Raw genomic sequence first — 14,032 nt, 5'->3', positions numbered from 1 at the left:
ATTTCTCCTCTCCAGTGCAGAATGCTGTTTAGGCTAACTGAAATGATGCAGCATTGCCCAATTTGACAAATGCCTAAGAAACAGGAGCTGGAATAGGCAATGCAATCCCTCAAGCATGCTCCTTCATTTATTAAGATCCTGACTGACCTTCCACCTCACTTCCACTTTCCCATCCAATGCCCATTTCTCCTTGATTCCAAAAATCTCTCTTTCAGTCTTGAATATACTCAACAACTGAGCATCCACAGCTCTCTGAGGTAAAAAATTCCAAACATTCATAAGCCTCTGAATGAAGAAATTTCTCCTCGTCTTGGTCTGAAATAGCTAACCCCTTATCCTGAAACTATGCCCCTGAGTTCTAGACTTTCCAGCCAGTGGAATTAACCTCTCAGCGTCAAACCTGTCGCATCCCATTAAGAATTTTATACATTTCAATAAGATCACCTCTCATTCTTCTAAACCCTAGAGAATATAGGCCCACTCTACTCAACCTTTCCTCATAGAACAACTCTCTCATCCCCAGAATTAATCCAGTGAACCTTCGTTGCAACCCCTCCAAGGCAAGTATATCCTTCTTTAGATATGGAGGCTAAAACCCTACACAGTACTCCAGGTGTGGCCTCACCAAAGTTCTGTACCATTGCAGCAAGACTTACTTAATCTTGTACTCTAACCGCCATGCATCTTTTTTGAAAATGGTTCTTGTTTAATAAAAAAACAATGGGAGAGGTGAGGAAGGTTAATGTACTTTTAAATTATTATTAGAATTATAAAGCAAAAAAGAAAAACAATGCAACCATTGCTACTGGAAAATGGTCTGATGTCTCTCCGCTTCTTCCTCGAACAGAGGCCCGGACAATCCCCATCCACCACTACTCTCTTCCGTCTGGTTGAACTTGTTCTCACACTGAACAATTTCTCCTTAAGCTCCTCTCACTTCCTCCAAATAAAAGTTGTGGCTATGGGTACCCGCATGGACCCCAGCTATGCCTGTCTCTTTATGGGGTATGTGGAACATTCCTTGTTCCAGTCCTACTCCGGCCCCCTTCCACAACTCTTTTGCTGGTACATCAATGATCACTTTGGTGCTGCTTCATGCTCTTGTCTGGACCTGGAAAAATTTATTAATTTTACTTCCAATTTCCACCCCTCCATCATTTTCACATGGTCCATCTCTGACACTTCCCTTCCCTTCCTTGACCTCGCTGTCTCAATTTCTGGTGATAGACTGTGCACCAATATCCATTATAAGCCTACTGACTCCCACAGCTACCTTGACTACGGCTCCTCACACCCCGCTTCCTGTGAGGACTCCATCCCATTCTCTCAGTTCCTTCGCCTCCGTTGCATCTGTTCTGATGATGCCACTTTCAAAAACAGTTCCTCTGACATGTCCTCCTCCTTCCTTAACCGAGGTTTTCCACCCACGGTGGTTGACAGGGCCCTCAACCGTGTCCGGCCCATCTACCGCACATCCGCCCTCACACCTTCCTCTCCCTCCCAGAAACATGATAGGGTCCCCCTTGTCCTCACTTATCACCCCACCCACCTCCGCATTCAAAGGATCCTCCTCCGCCATTTCCACCAACTCCAGCATGATGCCACCACCAAACACATCTTCCCTTCACCCCCCCCACCCCCGGCGGCATTCCGCAGGGATTGTTCCCTCCGGGACACCCTGGTCCACTCCTCCATCACCCCCTACACCTCAACCCCCTCCTATGGCACCTTCCCATGCAACTGCAGAAGGTGCAACACCTGTCCCTTTACTTCCCCTCTCCTCACCGTCCAAGGGCCCAAACACTCCTTTCAAGTGAAGCAGTATTTCATTTGCACTTCCCTCAATTTAGTCTACTGCATTCGTTGCTCCCAATGCGGTTTCCTCTACATTGGAGAGACCAAACGCAGACTGGGTGACCGCTTTGCAGAACACCTTCGGTCTGTTTGCAAGCATTACCAAAACCTCCCTGTCACTAGCCATTTCAACACTCCACCCTGTTCTAATGCCCACATGTCTGTCCTTGGCTTGCTGCATTGTTTCAGTGAAGCTTAATGCAAACTGGAGGAACAGCACCTCATCTTCTGACTAGGCACTTTACAGCCTTCCGGACTGAATATTGAGTTCAACAATTTTAGATCATGAACTCTCTTCTTCATCCCCACCCCCTTTCCGATCCCCCTCTTTTTTTTCCAATAATTTATGTAGATTTTTCTTTTCCCACCTATTTCCATTATTTTTAAATGTATTTCCTTTCCATTGTTTTATCTCTACCTTTTAGCCTTTTTTGATTCCTTCACCCACCCCACCCCCACTAGGGCTATCTGTACCTTGCTTGTCCTGCTTTCTACCCTTAATTATCACATTCCTTAGCTAATATCACCACCTTCAACACCTCTTTGTCCTTTTGTCTGTGACATCTTTTGGTTATCTCCACCTATCACTGGCCCTCTATCCAGCTCTACCTGTCCCACCCACCCTTAAACCAGCTTATGTCACCTCTCTTCTATTTTTACTTAGTTCTGTTGAAGGGTCATTCGGACTCGAAACGTTAACTGTGTACCTCTCCACAGATGCTACCAGACCTGCTGAGTTTTTCCAGGTATTTTTGTTTTGGATTTCCAGCTTCTGCAGTTTTTTGCTTTTATATTTTCTTGGCCCCCAGCTTGCAATGATTTTCAAGAAAGGTGTGTGAGTTGACCGCTATATCTCTTTTCTTTTGCAAAGATGAAGTCCAGGATATTTACCAATTTTTCTTCTCAACAACTACAAAACTGATCTCTAATAATAACTATTCAAGAGATTGTAACTGCACTATGCTGATAACCTCTTGTGGACACAGTGCTAGTCAGTCTTGATTTGAAAAAATCAAATTGTGGCATAACTTTAAAAATATGTAATAAGGTGACATTAGAAATAGAGCGGATATTGAAAACTGCATTCTAATCTATGGGCTCAGGGAAAGCTTCTAAAACTCTCGAGTTTCCCTCTGGCAATGTATGCCATCTAAAGCCCCAATAACAATACACTCTCAGGTGTTCATCCTATATTTGTAACGCATAATGTTTGTTTTAATAAATGAAATGTACCAGATGTTAAAGCTACAAGCAAGCACAGTGTTCAAATGAAAATGTTGACTGGTTTTTGACATCCATTGTTTCAGCTGAAAAGCTGCCCTTTTGTCTTTGTCTGATGCTGTTGGAATGGTAACCAGTGACCTGATAGATTCACTAACTCCTGGATACAACACAAAGCCCAGAATGAGTAAACAATTGCAAAGCTCAAGAGCAGCTGATAGAAATTATGGTATTTGTCTCTGCCTCGTGTTCAGGAAACATCAGACTGTGTAAAGACGTGAAGAAGGGTGAAAGAATTGCAGTTCATAGATAAGTGAGCTAGAGTATGACTCTACAATATCGTAGCAATAAAAAAGCATGCTTATCAAGACGAGGAAAAGATCATTCTTGGCCCTTTGCTTGTAGTAAATTTGAAGAAAGACGTGGGTTGACTATGGCTGGAATTGTCCACTCCTGGTGGCAGCAGGTGGGGAGAATTTGGCAGGAGGGGCAGAAATCTGTTTCACACCTGCATGAAATCAGTGGGATCATTCAATGGTGTCTGCCTTGGCAGATTGCGAATCCCGCTGGAGGCTGACGTGAACCCAATTTGCATCCCACTAATTGGATGCAAAGGAAGGCCAGATCGGAATCGTCCCACCACACCCGATTTACTGTTATGCCAGTGGGAAAACACGCCGGCCCAGGACACGTCTGGACAAGCATGATGTGCAGAAGTTGGGACTTTCCTTTAGGGCCTTGCTCAGATTGTGGATATCTAAGTAGATGATGATACTGGGGCCTTACAGCTACTGGACCCTGGAGGAACACGTGCATCGCATGCTGGGTAGATCCTCATGCAATTTGCTCTGCTGGGAAGCAGCTTTCAGGATGTGGGAGGTCTCCACGCGGCATTTTTGACTTCACTGAGGCTTTGGACCTTCACAGACTTCGCCATAGTCTCCTTTCATGCTTCAGGCCTGCCTTAAAACTTCATGGGCTGTGCCATGGACTGGTTTGGATGCTCAGCGAAGTGGGGTGCGGGGAGAGAAAGGTCTAGTTATGAGAGTAGGGAGTACCGGGGGTGGGGGAGGTGAGGTTGGGTGGGAGTGAGGATGGTGGTGGGGGGGGAAAACTAAGGTGTCAGGGGGGTGAGGTTGGGAGGGAGGGGAACGAAGGTGTGAGGTTGGGGTGAGGACAAAGGTGGTGAGGTTGTGGGGAGGGGGGGAGGAGGGTGTAACGGGAGAATGCTGCAAGTGGTGAGTTAGATGTAAGGGAGGGAGTTCAGAGGGGGAAGGTGTCTGGGGGCAGGAGGGAACTCGGAGGGGGGAAGGAGTAAGAGGTGTGTGGAATATCCAGGTGAATATGCAGGGGAGGGGCCTGTGGAGTCAATGACTGCCTCATGGGGAGTGAACTCAGGGTGGGCGTGATGGGAGGGAATGGTGAGTATGAGAGGGGGTAGAGGGAGCCAGTAGGGTGGGAGGGTGAGGGTGCATAAGTACCGATAGAAGGGGTGGCGGAGGCAAACATGGGCCTTGGGGGTGAGAAGGAGGAGGTCAAAAAGGTCATTGTGGATGCGGGTTGAGCTTTTAGGAAGGTAGGGAATGTGCACGTTCACCTAGACGTCCTGAAATGATGAGGGTTCAGGCTGTAGGGTAACAATGGGGAGGTCGAAGGTGATGCCGGGGGTCAATTGATGGGGTAAAAGGACATGGGTGACTAGGGGAGGGGAAAGGACGGGGAAGCTAATCAAAAACTTAATGACTACCATATTGTGCAAATCAAAAGTGAATGGAGCCTAGTGTTGGATGGGCATAAATGTTGTGTGGGAGTGCAATCAGTGGGTGGGTGGAGATGCAGCTCAGCTCAGATGGACAACTGAAAGAGAATCTCAGCAGGCAGCGTTGAAAATGCTCAGGACAGTGAGATAAGCGTGAAAGATGAAGGCTCTGCATGCGTGGGAGAATGCTTGCACGAGGCTCCAAAAGGCCCTGCCCCCCCACCCCACACACACACACACACACACGTTTTTCCCTCCAGAATCACTTGTGGTCTGGCTGCATGCAGCTGACCTGCAGGTGGGGGCGGATGCAGGGAGAGGACTCATGAAGCTTGTAAATGAAGCTGAAAGACATTACACGTTATTCATTGAAAGTGAATACGTTTTCAGATTATAAAGTGACAAAACGTGTTCACCCTTGCAACCACTAGTGATCAGAATGTCTTAACATTTGCAGGCCTACCACTTCTTCAAGGTGCTGCCCTGACATCCCCAGCAGGGGTGGAGACAGCCTGTGCACTGGTGGCCCTGTTGCCTCTGATGACTTTGGCACGCATCAGAGCATATGTCCTCCTGTGGGCCAGCTGCTCCCTCTGCGGTGACAGAAGACTAGGTTGAGGGGGTCACAGGCAAACGGGACTCTGAGGGAGCGGACATCTTCTGAGATTGCTGAGTGGATGGTCCCTGGGTGTCCAGCTGTCACTCCTTTTTCCTTAGGGTGCCCGAGGGCCTCTACCTGGCTCCTTGAGGGGTATGAGCACCTGGACTGACGTCAAGATACCGTTTCCCCCTTGTGTTGCCACTGCAGTAACTCACCCATGGCTACTGTGATGGAGTGCAGGTCTCCGTGTTCTGCTGGACCAGGGTCTCCATGGCATCCACCATCCTTCCCATGGAGATCTCCATCCGTGCACATGTGGGCACAAATTCATCAGAGAGCAGGCGGACAGACTCCTCTGACTCCCGTGCCATTTTGTTGAGGACTTCTAACAGCTCTGTGTGATGTTTCCATGCCTTCTGCTGACTCTCCATGATGAGTTGGAAGGCCGGATCCAGAGGCTCGTCTCTGACTCAGCCCTCACAAATGCCTCTTCCTCAGCAGTCCTCCAAGTATCGGGGAGCTCGGCGAACCTGCCTCCTCTTGCTGTGGACATGTGTCCGTGCTGTGACCACCAGGTTATGAACCCGAGCCTGCTGTAGACCTAGGTCCCACTGAGGTGTGTGTCTCTGTGCTGGTGGAGGGTGTGGGTAAGTGCTGTGACAGGTCTTCCAGGCTGCTTATTTCCAGAACTTCAGTGGAGGTGGTGTCTTCTTCACTGGAGGTGAGGACCTGGATGGGGCTGATGGACTGGCTGGCTGAGGATGTCAGTAGCTTGACAGAGCTCCCTGTGAACCAAGCTGGAGATAATTAGTGCATGACAGCAGAGTCAAAAAGGAGAGAGCACTCAATTGCTTTGAGAGAGTAATGATGTGATACAGGATCCTCACATGGGTGTTCGTCAATGACCTCACCGTCGCTGCAGGCACGTTCCACGTCCTCACCGGTCAGCGCAATGGCACACTCCTCAAAGTGAGTGAGGGGGCCTAATATGGACCACTCCACCCTCGGTCTGCGACCTCTCCTGTTGTGAACCAGCTTCTCCTGCATGAAAACAGATGGAGAGTGTCTGAGCAGGAAGCATGGTACTGTATGGAATGTTTGTGTGATGAGTGGAACCATGGACAGGATGAGGATGCGAGCTCCAGAGGATCAGAGTCTGATGGAGATGTAAGGGTGTGTGAGAGAGTTAGTGGCGTTATCCCTTGAGGTGTGGGATCCCTGTGGATGTGTGCTGGGTTTGGGAGTGTGTGTTGAGATGGTTGACTTATCCTGGCAGAGCGGATGAGAGCATTCATCCTCTTCCTGCACTGGATGGCTGACCTCTGTGCTCCATTGGTGCTGACTGCCACCTCCTCCCAGGCTAGATTGGTGACTGGTGGACCTCCTGCAGCCAAAGTATGGGTAAAAGATATTACAGCGGCTTTCCACTGCACCCAGCAGGCGCCCCAGAGAGGCATCACTAAATTTGGGGGCTGCCGTCACCTTTGCTTTCGGGGTCATCTGTTGCCTGGAGCAGTGCTGGTCTGCCAACATGAAGTAGGCTACACTCTGGTGCGCCTTAAATAGGGGGTCCGGAGCGAGGAAATGCTGAGGTCACGTTGTGGCAGACAAATCCGAGCCCATCCATCAGCAATCTGGCATATTTCCCGTGAATGCATTATTAATGAGGCTGGGAAAGGGATGATACATCGCGAAAATCCGCCATTGTGGCCGGCAGGTAAAATGTCTTTTTCCACGCCCACTACCACATTTGGTGCAAATCTGGAACAATTCCACCCTATTTCTTTTCCTCTTGAAATTGCAAAATTTATCTCTAGTAGTAATGCAGTAACAATCTCCTGAATGATGCTAATAAATTCCTGTGGACTCACTGCTAGGACATAAAACAGTCTTGATTGAAAATAGGATGGAAGTAAACTTTATGTTTACAAAATAAAAAATGAACACTGATGAGAGTGTGAATGGGCCAGATAATACTGTCTAATCTGTAAGGGACATGCGCTGACTGCTGGTAATAAAATTAAGTCTGATGATGAAACATTATTCTTTTTTGAAATAATAACTAATGTCTGTGCCAGTGTTGCAGAACTGTCAACAAGTGTTGTCAATTAGTTGTTGCCAGAAATATCAAAACATCTTGTTTTAGTTACATGGTACATTGAAAATTGTTTTGAAATCTGAAAGGACTTGCTACTAAACTGCCATTTCCCAGCTATTCCTGTGTGTAATATGTATTCCTGTTCTCTGATGGTATTCAATAATTTGTGTAGTAAAAAGCCCCTGAATCTCCTGTGTGAAGGGACATAATTAAAAGGATATGAGAATGTGACTTAAAGTTTTAGTGCTGACTAGGTAAGGTACTAATGGAGTTTCACCTTATTAAATAAAAAGCTATAAATGATCAGGAACTTCCAAATGCAAGTGCCAGCTTTTCATGTTGCATTACATGCTCCGTTATGTGCCCATCTATCTCTGGTGTTCATTACATAATGCATTTCTGTTTAAGAACCAATTTTTAATTGGTCAGTTGAGAAAACAGTTTTGTTCTTGATGAACGTGATGCCAGTGCAAAACTGAAAATGCGGTCAGAATACAACAGGCAAATTTTGGACTCAGGCCATTTTGCAGAAGTGAAATAATGGTAAACAAATACACAATTTAATGAATGTAACCATAATTTGAGGCAGTGAAAGAATTTGCACAAATATTGTGCCTTTCAAAACCTCAGGATGTTACAAAGTGTTTATGAAGTACTTTTTGAAGTGTAATCACTGTTATAATGTGGGGAAATGCAGCAGCCAATTTGTGCACAGCAAGGGCCCACCAAGAGCAATGTGACAAATGACTAGATAATTTTTTTGATGTTAAGGGATGAATGTTGGCCAGGTAAACATGCTTCCTCCTCTTCAAAACAGCATTATGGGATCTTGTACATTACAGCTAGAAAAATTTAACATTTCTTTTGAGAATAGTGCCACTGACACAATGACACCCCTTAGTACAGGCCTGAAGCTATTTTTTATTCATTCATGGGATGTGGGCTTCACTGGCTAGGCCAGCATTTATTACCCATCCCGAATTACCCTTGAGAAGGTGGTGGTGAGCTGCCTTCTTAAACCAATGCAGTTCATGTGGTGTAGGTACACCCGCAGTGCTGTTCGGGAGGCAGTCCATGATTTTGAACCAGCGATGGTGAAGGAACAATGATATATTTCCAAGTCAGGATGGTGAGTGGCTTGGAGGGGAACTTCCAGGTGGTGGTGTTTCCATGTATCTGCTGTCCTTGTCCTGCTAGATGATAGCGATCATGGGTTTGGAAGGTGCTGTCTAAGGAGCCTTGCTGAGTTCCTGCAGTGCATCTTGTAAATGGTACACAACACTGCCACTGTGTGTCAGCGGTGGAGGGTCTGAATGTTTGTGGATTGGGTGCCAATCAAGTGGGCTGCTTTGTTCTGGGTGGTGTCAAGCTTCTGGAGTGTTGTTGGAGCTTCACTCATCCAGGCAAGTGGAGAGTATTCCATCACACTCCTGACTTGTGCCTTGTAGATGGTAGACAGGCTTTGGGGAGTTAGGAGGTGAGTTACTCAATGCAGGATTCTGAGCCTCTGACCTGCTCTTGTAGCCACAGTAATTAAATGGCTAGTCGGTGATAACCCCCAGGATGATGTTAGGTTGATGTCGATAGTGTAGATTGTGTTCAGTTCTGTGGAGTGCAGCTTGAGCTGTCAAACTTCTGACTCAGGCACCAGTGTTATCACTGAGTCACCACTGATGCTTAATCTTTATTAAAAAATTGAAAGCAATAAGCAAGACATTAGAAACAATAACCTTATTAATAACTGCAGGAGTGAAAGGCAGACCCAAGGAAATAAAGAAAATGGGAGACACTGAAAGCCTGTATATCAGTTCTGAAAATAAAAACCAAAGTGTTCTTCACCCCACTAACATCGCCCAGACTGGAGTGCTTGGATGAGTGTGGGACAGCCATGAAAAGGAGGTAGGACAGCTCTAAGGTGACATCCCCACCCTTGCTGTCTTATTGGGTCATAGAGCAGGTGGTGTCTTGGAGAAGAAATATTGTGTCTAGCTCCATTCAGGTCACAGGATCAGAGTGGGTCCTGGAAGACTAGCAAGAAGCTAAGTGATTATTCTGTACAGGACCAGCAAGATGCAGATTGGGGCTGGAGGCCGCTGATTACTACTTGTGAACCAAGAGACAGGCCTGCACCAGGAACTAGGAGGCTAATGTTATTGGACCCAGCAATCCAGGTGCAGTTTGGGTTAAATAGCATGAAGCACAGTTTGGGTGCCCTCCAACTGACCTGTGCCCAGGCAGAACTGTAGAGGAAAGAACATTGGGTCCAAAATTTGATTAGTAATGCAGCATAAATGCTGAGAGAACTAGTTACAATTGAGTGATTCATCTTTCCAAATCGTGTGTTTAGGTTGGGTATTCTGCTTGATGGTACACACCGATCTTTTTCTATCCATAATAGTGATTTCTTTTTTGCATGAGACATTTAATCTGATTTGTCAGCAAAATAACTCATTGACAATTGATTAGATTGTCCACAGTTTTCCTGTATACATAATGTCTTTGTTTAGTACCATACTTTGCATCATAATTGAAGTCTGAAACTGGAACCTCCTTCAACCATCCAAGTATTTTGTATGTCTTGTATGCAATTAAAAAAGTTACATCTTATTTCAGGTCTAAAAGAAACAACAGAAGCAATTGTAAAGAAGAAACTGGAGAGAGGTAACGTACTGACGCCATGGGAACAGTACTTGGAAAAGAGAAAGGACAAGAAGCAACAGAAGAGAAAGCAAAAGAACAATAATGAAGATCAGGAGGTAATTGGTCATTTATAACATTAAAATCTTATTTCCTCAACATTGCAGAGAAAATGAGGCAAGATAGGATGTGATCCTTTGTGCAAACATGATAAATTTCTGGTGAATAACAAATATTGGCTGGACCCCAAAGACAGTTCTGTTTACTTGGAAACCGCATACCATGCTTAAATAATCTCTTTTAATTTATAACTTGAATGACAATCGGGCCTTCAGGTTTTTTGGGGAGGAAAAAAGGCATTCTGCATATTTCTAATCTTCGTGTGACTGCCAGGATAAACATCATTAAGAATCGTCTGTGATTAAAGCAAAATAAACGTCTTCTTGATCCACCCAGAAAGTTGGAAACTAACTTTGATCATTGAAATTTGTCAAGTTTAGGAATGTGCTTGCTTAATTTAACTGTTTGGACTTTTTCAGAAAATAAGTAAATATTGGATTAGTGTCTGGCACTTGTTTGATTCATGCTTCTAAACGTAACTGTTGGTAGGAACTTTCTTTTAACTGGTTGATGTGGATTACAATGTGTTTCGTGAAACTGCCCATTAATCCCGTGGAGATTTCAGCAACAAAATTCAGAGCAACAAAAATTATCTAAATCAAGTGATGGCCGTTTAGCCTCTGGGATCCTGCATTTTAATACTTCACTTGTAAACTTTTTGCAAATGGATAGGGAGGATGAAACATATTTTGCAAGCTGGAAAAGTCTGTAAACAAATGGCTTATATGAAGGGAATAAATAGATTGTGTAAAAAAAAAAGAAAAATTAAATTGGAAGTATAGTCTGGGCCTGATAGGAATTATGCAATAAACTGCAGCTAAAATATCGGAAGAGGATAAACCACTGTATCAAATTCCTACTGAAGTTGTAAAATGAGAAATCCCTGAGTTTCCAGCTGAATGGCACTGGTGATTTCCATTTTATGGATGTTGAAACTAAAGCACTGGCAATCTGTTAAATTAATATTTTAAACATTTGAAGATTGTATGGCCGGGGGTGGGGACTTTGGCAACCTGATTTAAAAGTTTCAATTTACGCAGTTCTGAGAAGACAGCCTGGCAATTTGGCCGAATTGTGCGTATTGTACAGGATTGGAATTCTCTCTTTTAAATCTCGCAGATGTGTGATTGAAACCGGCCTCTTATGAAAGGTGCTGAGGGAATTTAGTTCTCAAAAGATCAAGGAGCACACAAGGATCATATGTGATCCAGATGCTTTGGATAATTTTGTGAGGGAAATTGCCATAATAGGTGACCAAGCAAAATTGATTAGCCCCCTTTGCTGGTTAATTTAACACTATTAAACAATTGGTTTCTCATGAAAGTAGAGAATGGTCAATTTGTAACAATTTTCATTCAATTTTCTTTCCTACTATACAAACATACTTGGAACATAGCTCCAGTGAGAAAATCCCATTCTGTACATCACATATTTATACTTGGCCATAAAAATGTCCATATTCACCTTTACATAAACATACCCAGTCAAAATTTATCTGCATCCACATATGGTATTTAATTGATAACCTTGAACATATACATAGCCTCCCTCTCAGGTAGTAACTCTGGCCTTTTCTTCAGCCAGAAGGTTCAAGTCCCACAAAATTTGTGTATTCTAGAATATAGTTTTTAGTTTTAGGAATTAAAAGTTTCAACTGTAGAAAATGGGGTAAATGCACTTAAAACACTAATTAGCGTCCAATTCTGGATGTCGGACTTTAGAATGGATGTGAAAACATTAGAAAAGACTCGTGAGAATGATTCCAGGGATCAGGAACTTCAGGTATGAAGATAGATTGGTGAAGGGAGAAACTGTTCCCACTTGAAAGGATTGAGAACCAGAGGGCACAGATTTAAAGTAATTGGTGAGAGAAGCAGAAGCGACATGAGAAAAAACTTCTTCATGTAGTGAGTAGTTAAGGTCTGGAATACACTGCCTGTGTGGTGGAAGCAGGTTCAATTGAGGCATTCAGAAGGGAATTAGACTGTTGTTTGAAAAGGAACAATGTGTAGGCTTACAGGGAGAAGGCAGGAAAATCGAGAGCTGGTGTAGACCTGGTGGGCCAAATGGCCTCCTTCTGTGCTATAACAAATCTGTGACTCTGTGGAAACATAGATTAATGAATTCTCTTCTCATCTTAGAAACTGCAGCAGAGGAACAGGCCATTCAGCCCAAGTGATTTATGTCAATGTTCATACTCTACACGAACCTTCTCTAATTACCTGCTCTCACCCTGTCCCCATATTCCTCTATCCTCCAACTCTCTTGCACATGCATCAAGCCTCTCCTAGATGCAGCAAAGCTATCCGCTTCAACTATTCCATGACAGCATTGTCCAGTTTCTCCTTATACTATATGAACAAATTCTTTATATGATCTGTCAGTGGCTGTTCCCCCTTTTTTCTGAACTCATTCATTAGTAGAAACAGTTTCTCCTCATTCATACAATTGAAGCCCTTTGTAATTTTAAAGACCTGAATTAGTCCCCTCTTAAGTTTCTTTCTCCAGAGAAAGGGAGCCCCAGCCTTCTCACTTCCCCAATAGTTGCATCTGCTTAATTCCAGTAACATGCTTGTAAATCCCCTGTGCTCCTTTTGTAGTATGGAAAGCAAGTTTCTATCAAAATGTAACATTACCTTGCTGCTTTAGTTTTCTGAAATGGAAAAAATGCTGCAAATACTCAGGTCAGGCAGCATCTGTGGAAGGAAACAGAGTTAATGGTTTCAGGTCGTGATGATGCTTCACTCGAGATGAACTACAGTACTCTGCAAGCTTTTTGGCCATATCAACCTGCGTTTAGCAATTTGTACATCTGTATTCCCAGATCACTTTGCTGCTATTCCTTCCTTGCCTTCCATGTAATTAGCAGCCTCTTTTTTTTCCACCTGCTAAAATGAACCACCTCAGAGTTCAAAAGAAAGACATGCATGACCACCGAACATCTCCACTTTACATCCAATGAAGTATTTTTTGAATTTTAATGTTGTAATGTAGAATACTTCACAGCATTGAATTTCATTTGCCATTTATTTGTTCTCTCTAAAAGCCTGTTTGTATTTTCCTGTATTTTTGGTGGAGTCCTCTACGTTAATAGCTATGCACTCCCACCCCAATTTAGAATCATCTGTATATTTTGACACAATATTCCCCCAATTCCAGAGTGCAAATAGACACGCACACATGGCCTTTCTGCGATTTCAAGAACTCTCCCTTGACTCCTAACCTTTTTTTTATTCTGTAACTATCTTTCAATCCATTCTGCTACCTTGCCTTTGACGTGACTGTTATGTGGCAGCTTTATTTGAAGAGCTTCAGAAAATCTTGATCAATTACAGATGTAGTTTAACTTTATGTGCTTTCTCTCTTTTTCCAAAAATGACACTCCAGTCCCATAACTTTCCTGTGAAGTGCTATTGGATGTTTTTCTACACTAAAGGCTCTATTTAAATGTAAATAGAAGTTGTTGTGTGGAATGTGGTTGTCTTGTTTATTGTGGTCACATTCCAAACAAGGGAGTGAAGCATAGAGCATGAAAGGGCTTTGCTGGCCAGTAGGACGTAGAACTTCAAAATTAAAATCACTAGAGTTAGACAAGTAAGAGCTCATGTTTTATTTTGGTTTGAAAGCTATTAACTTTAAAACAAACTCCAGCAACTATTTCACTTGGAGAAGTGAAATAGATCATAGCATTTTCTGTGCAGTCACACATTCAATCGCAAACAATCTGCGGTACAACGCTCCA

The 14,032-nt window shown here is 44.0% G+C and overlaps 1 protein-coding gene across 3 annotated transcripts in view; it reads left to right on the top strand.

The window, feature by feature from the left end:
- esf1 (ESF1, nucleolar pre-rRNA processing protein, homolog (S. cerevisiae)) overlaps positions 1-14,032 on the top strand; it is a 64,590-nt gene that overhangs the window by 38,828 nt on the left and 11,730 nt on the right. For all 3 annotated transcript variants that reach the window (XM_041212191.1, XM_041212200.1, XM_041212185.1), the window contains one exon: positions 10,147-10,289. In XM_041212191.1, coding sequence (XP_041068125.1) covers positions 10,147-10,289 — 143 coding nt within the window. The remainder of the gene's footprint in view (positions 1-10,146; positions 10,290-14,032) is intronic.

Source organism: Carcharodon carcharias, chromosome 2, assembly GCF_017639515.1.
Source record: "Carcharodon carcharias isolate sCarCar2 chromosome 2, sCarCar2.pri, whole genome shotgun sequence".
In the NCBI taxonomy this organism is placed as follows: Eukaryota; Metazoa; Chordata; class Chondrichthyes; order Lamniformes; family Lamnidae; genus Carcharodon; species Carcharodon carcharias.
Note: the sequence above shows the minus strand (reverse complement) of the source record. Positions and strands in the feature narration are given on the sequence as shown.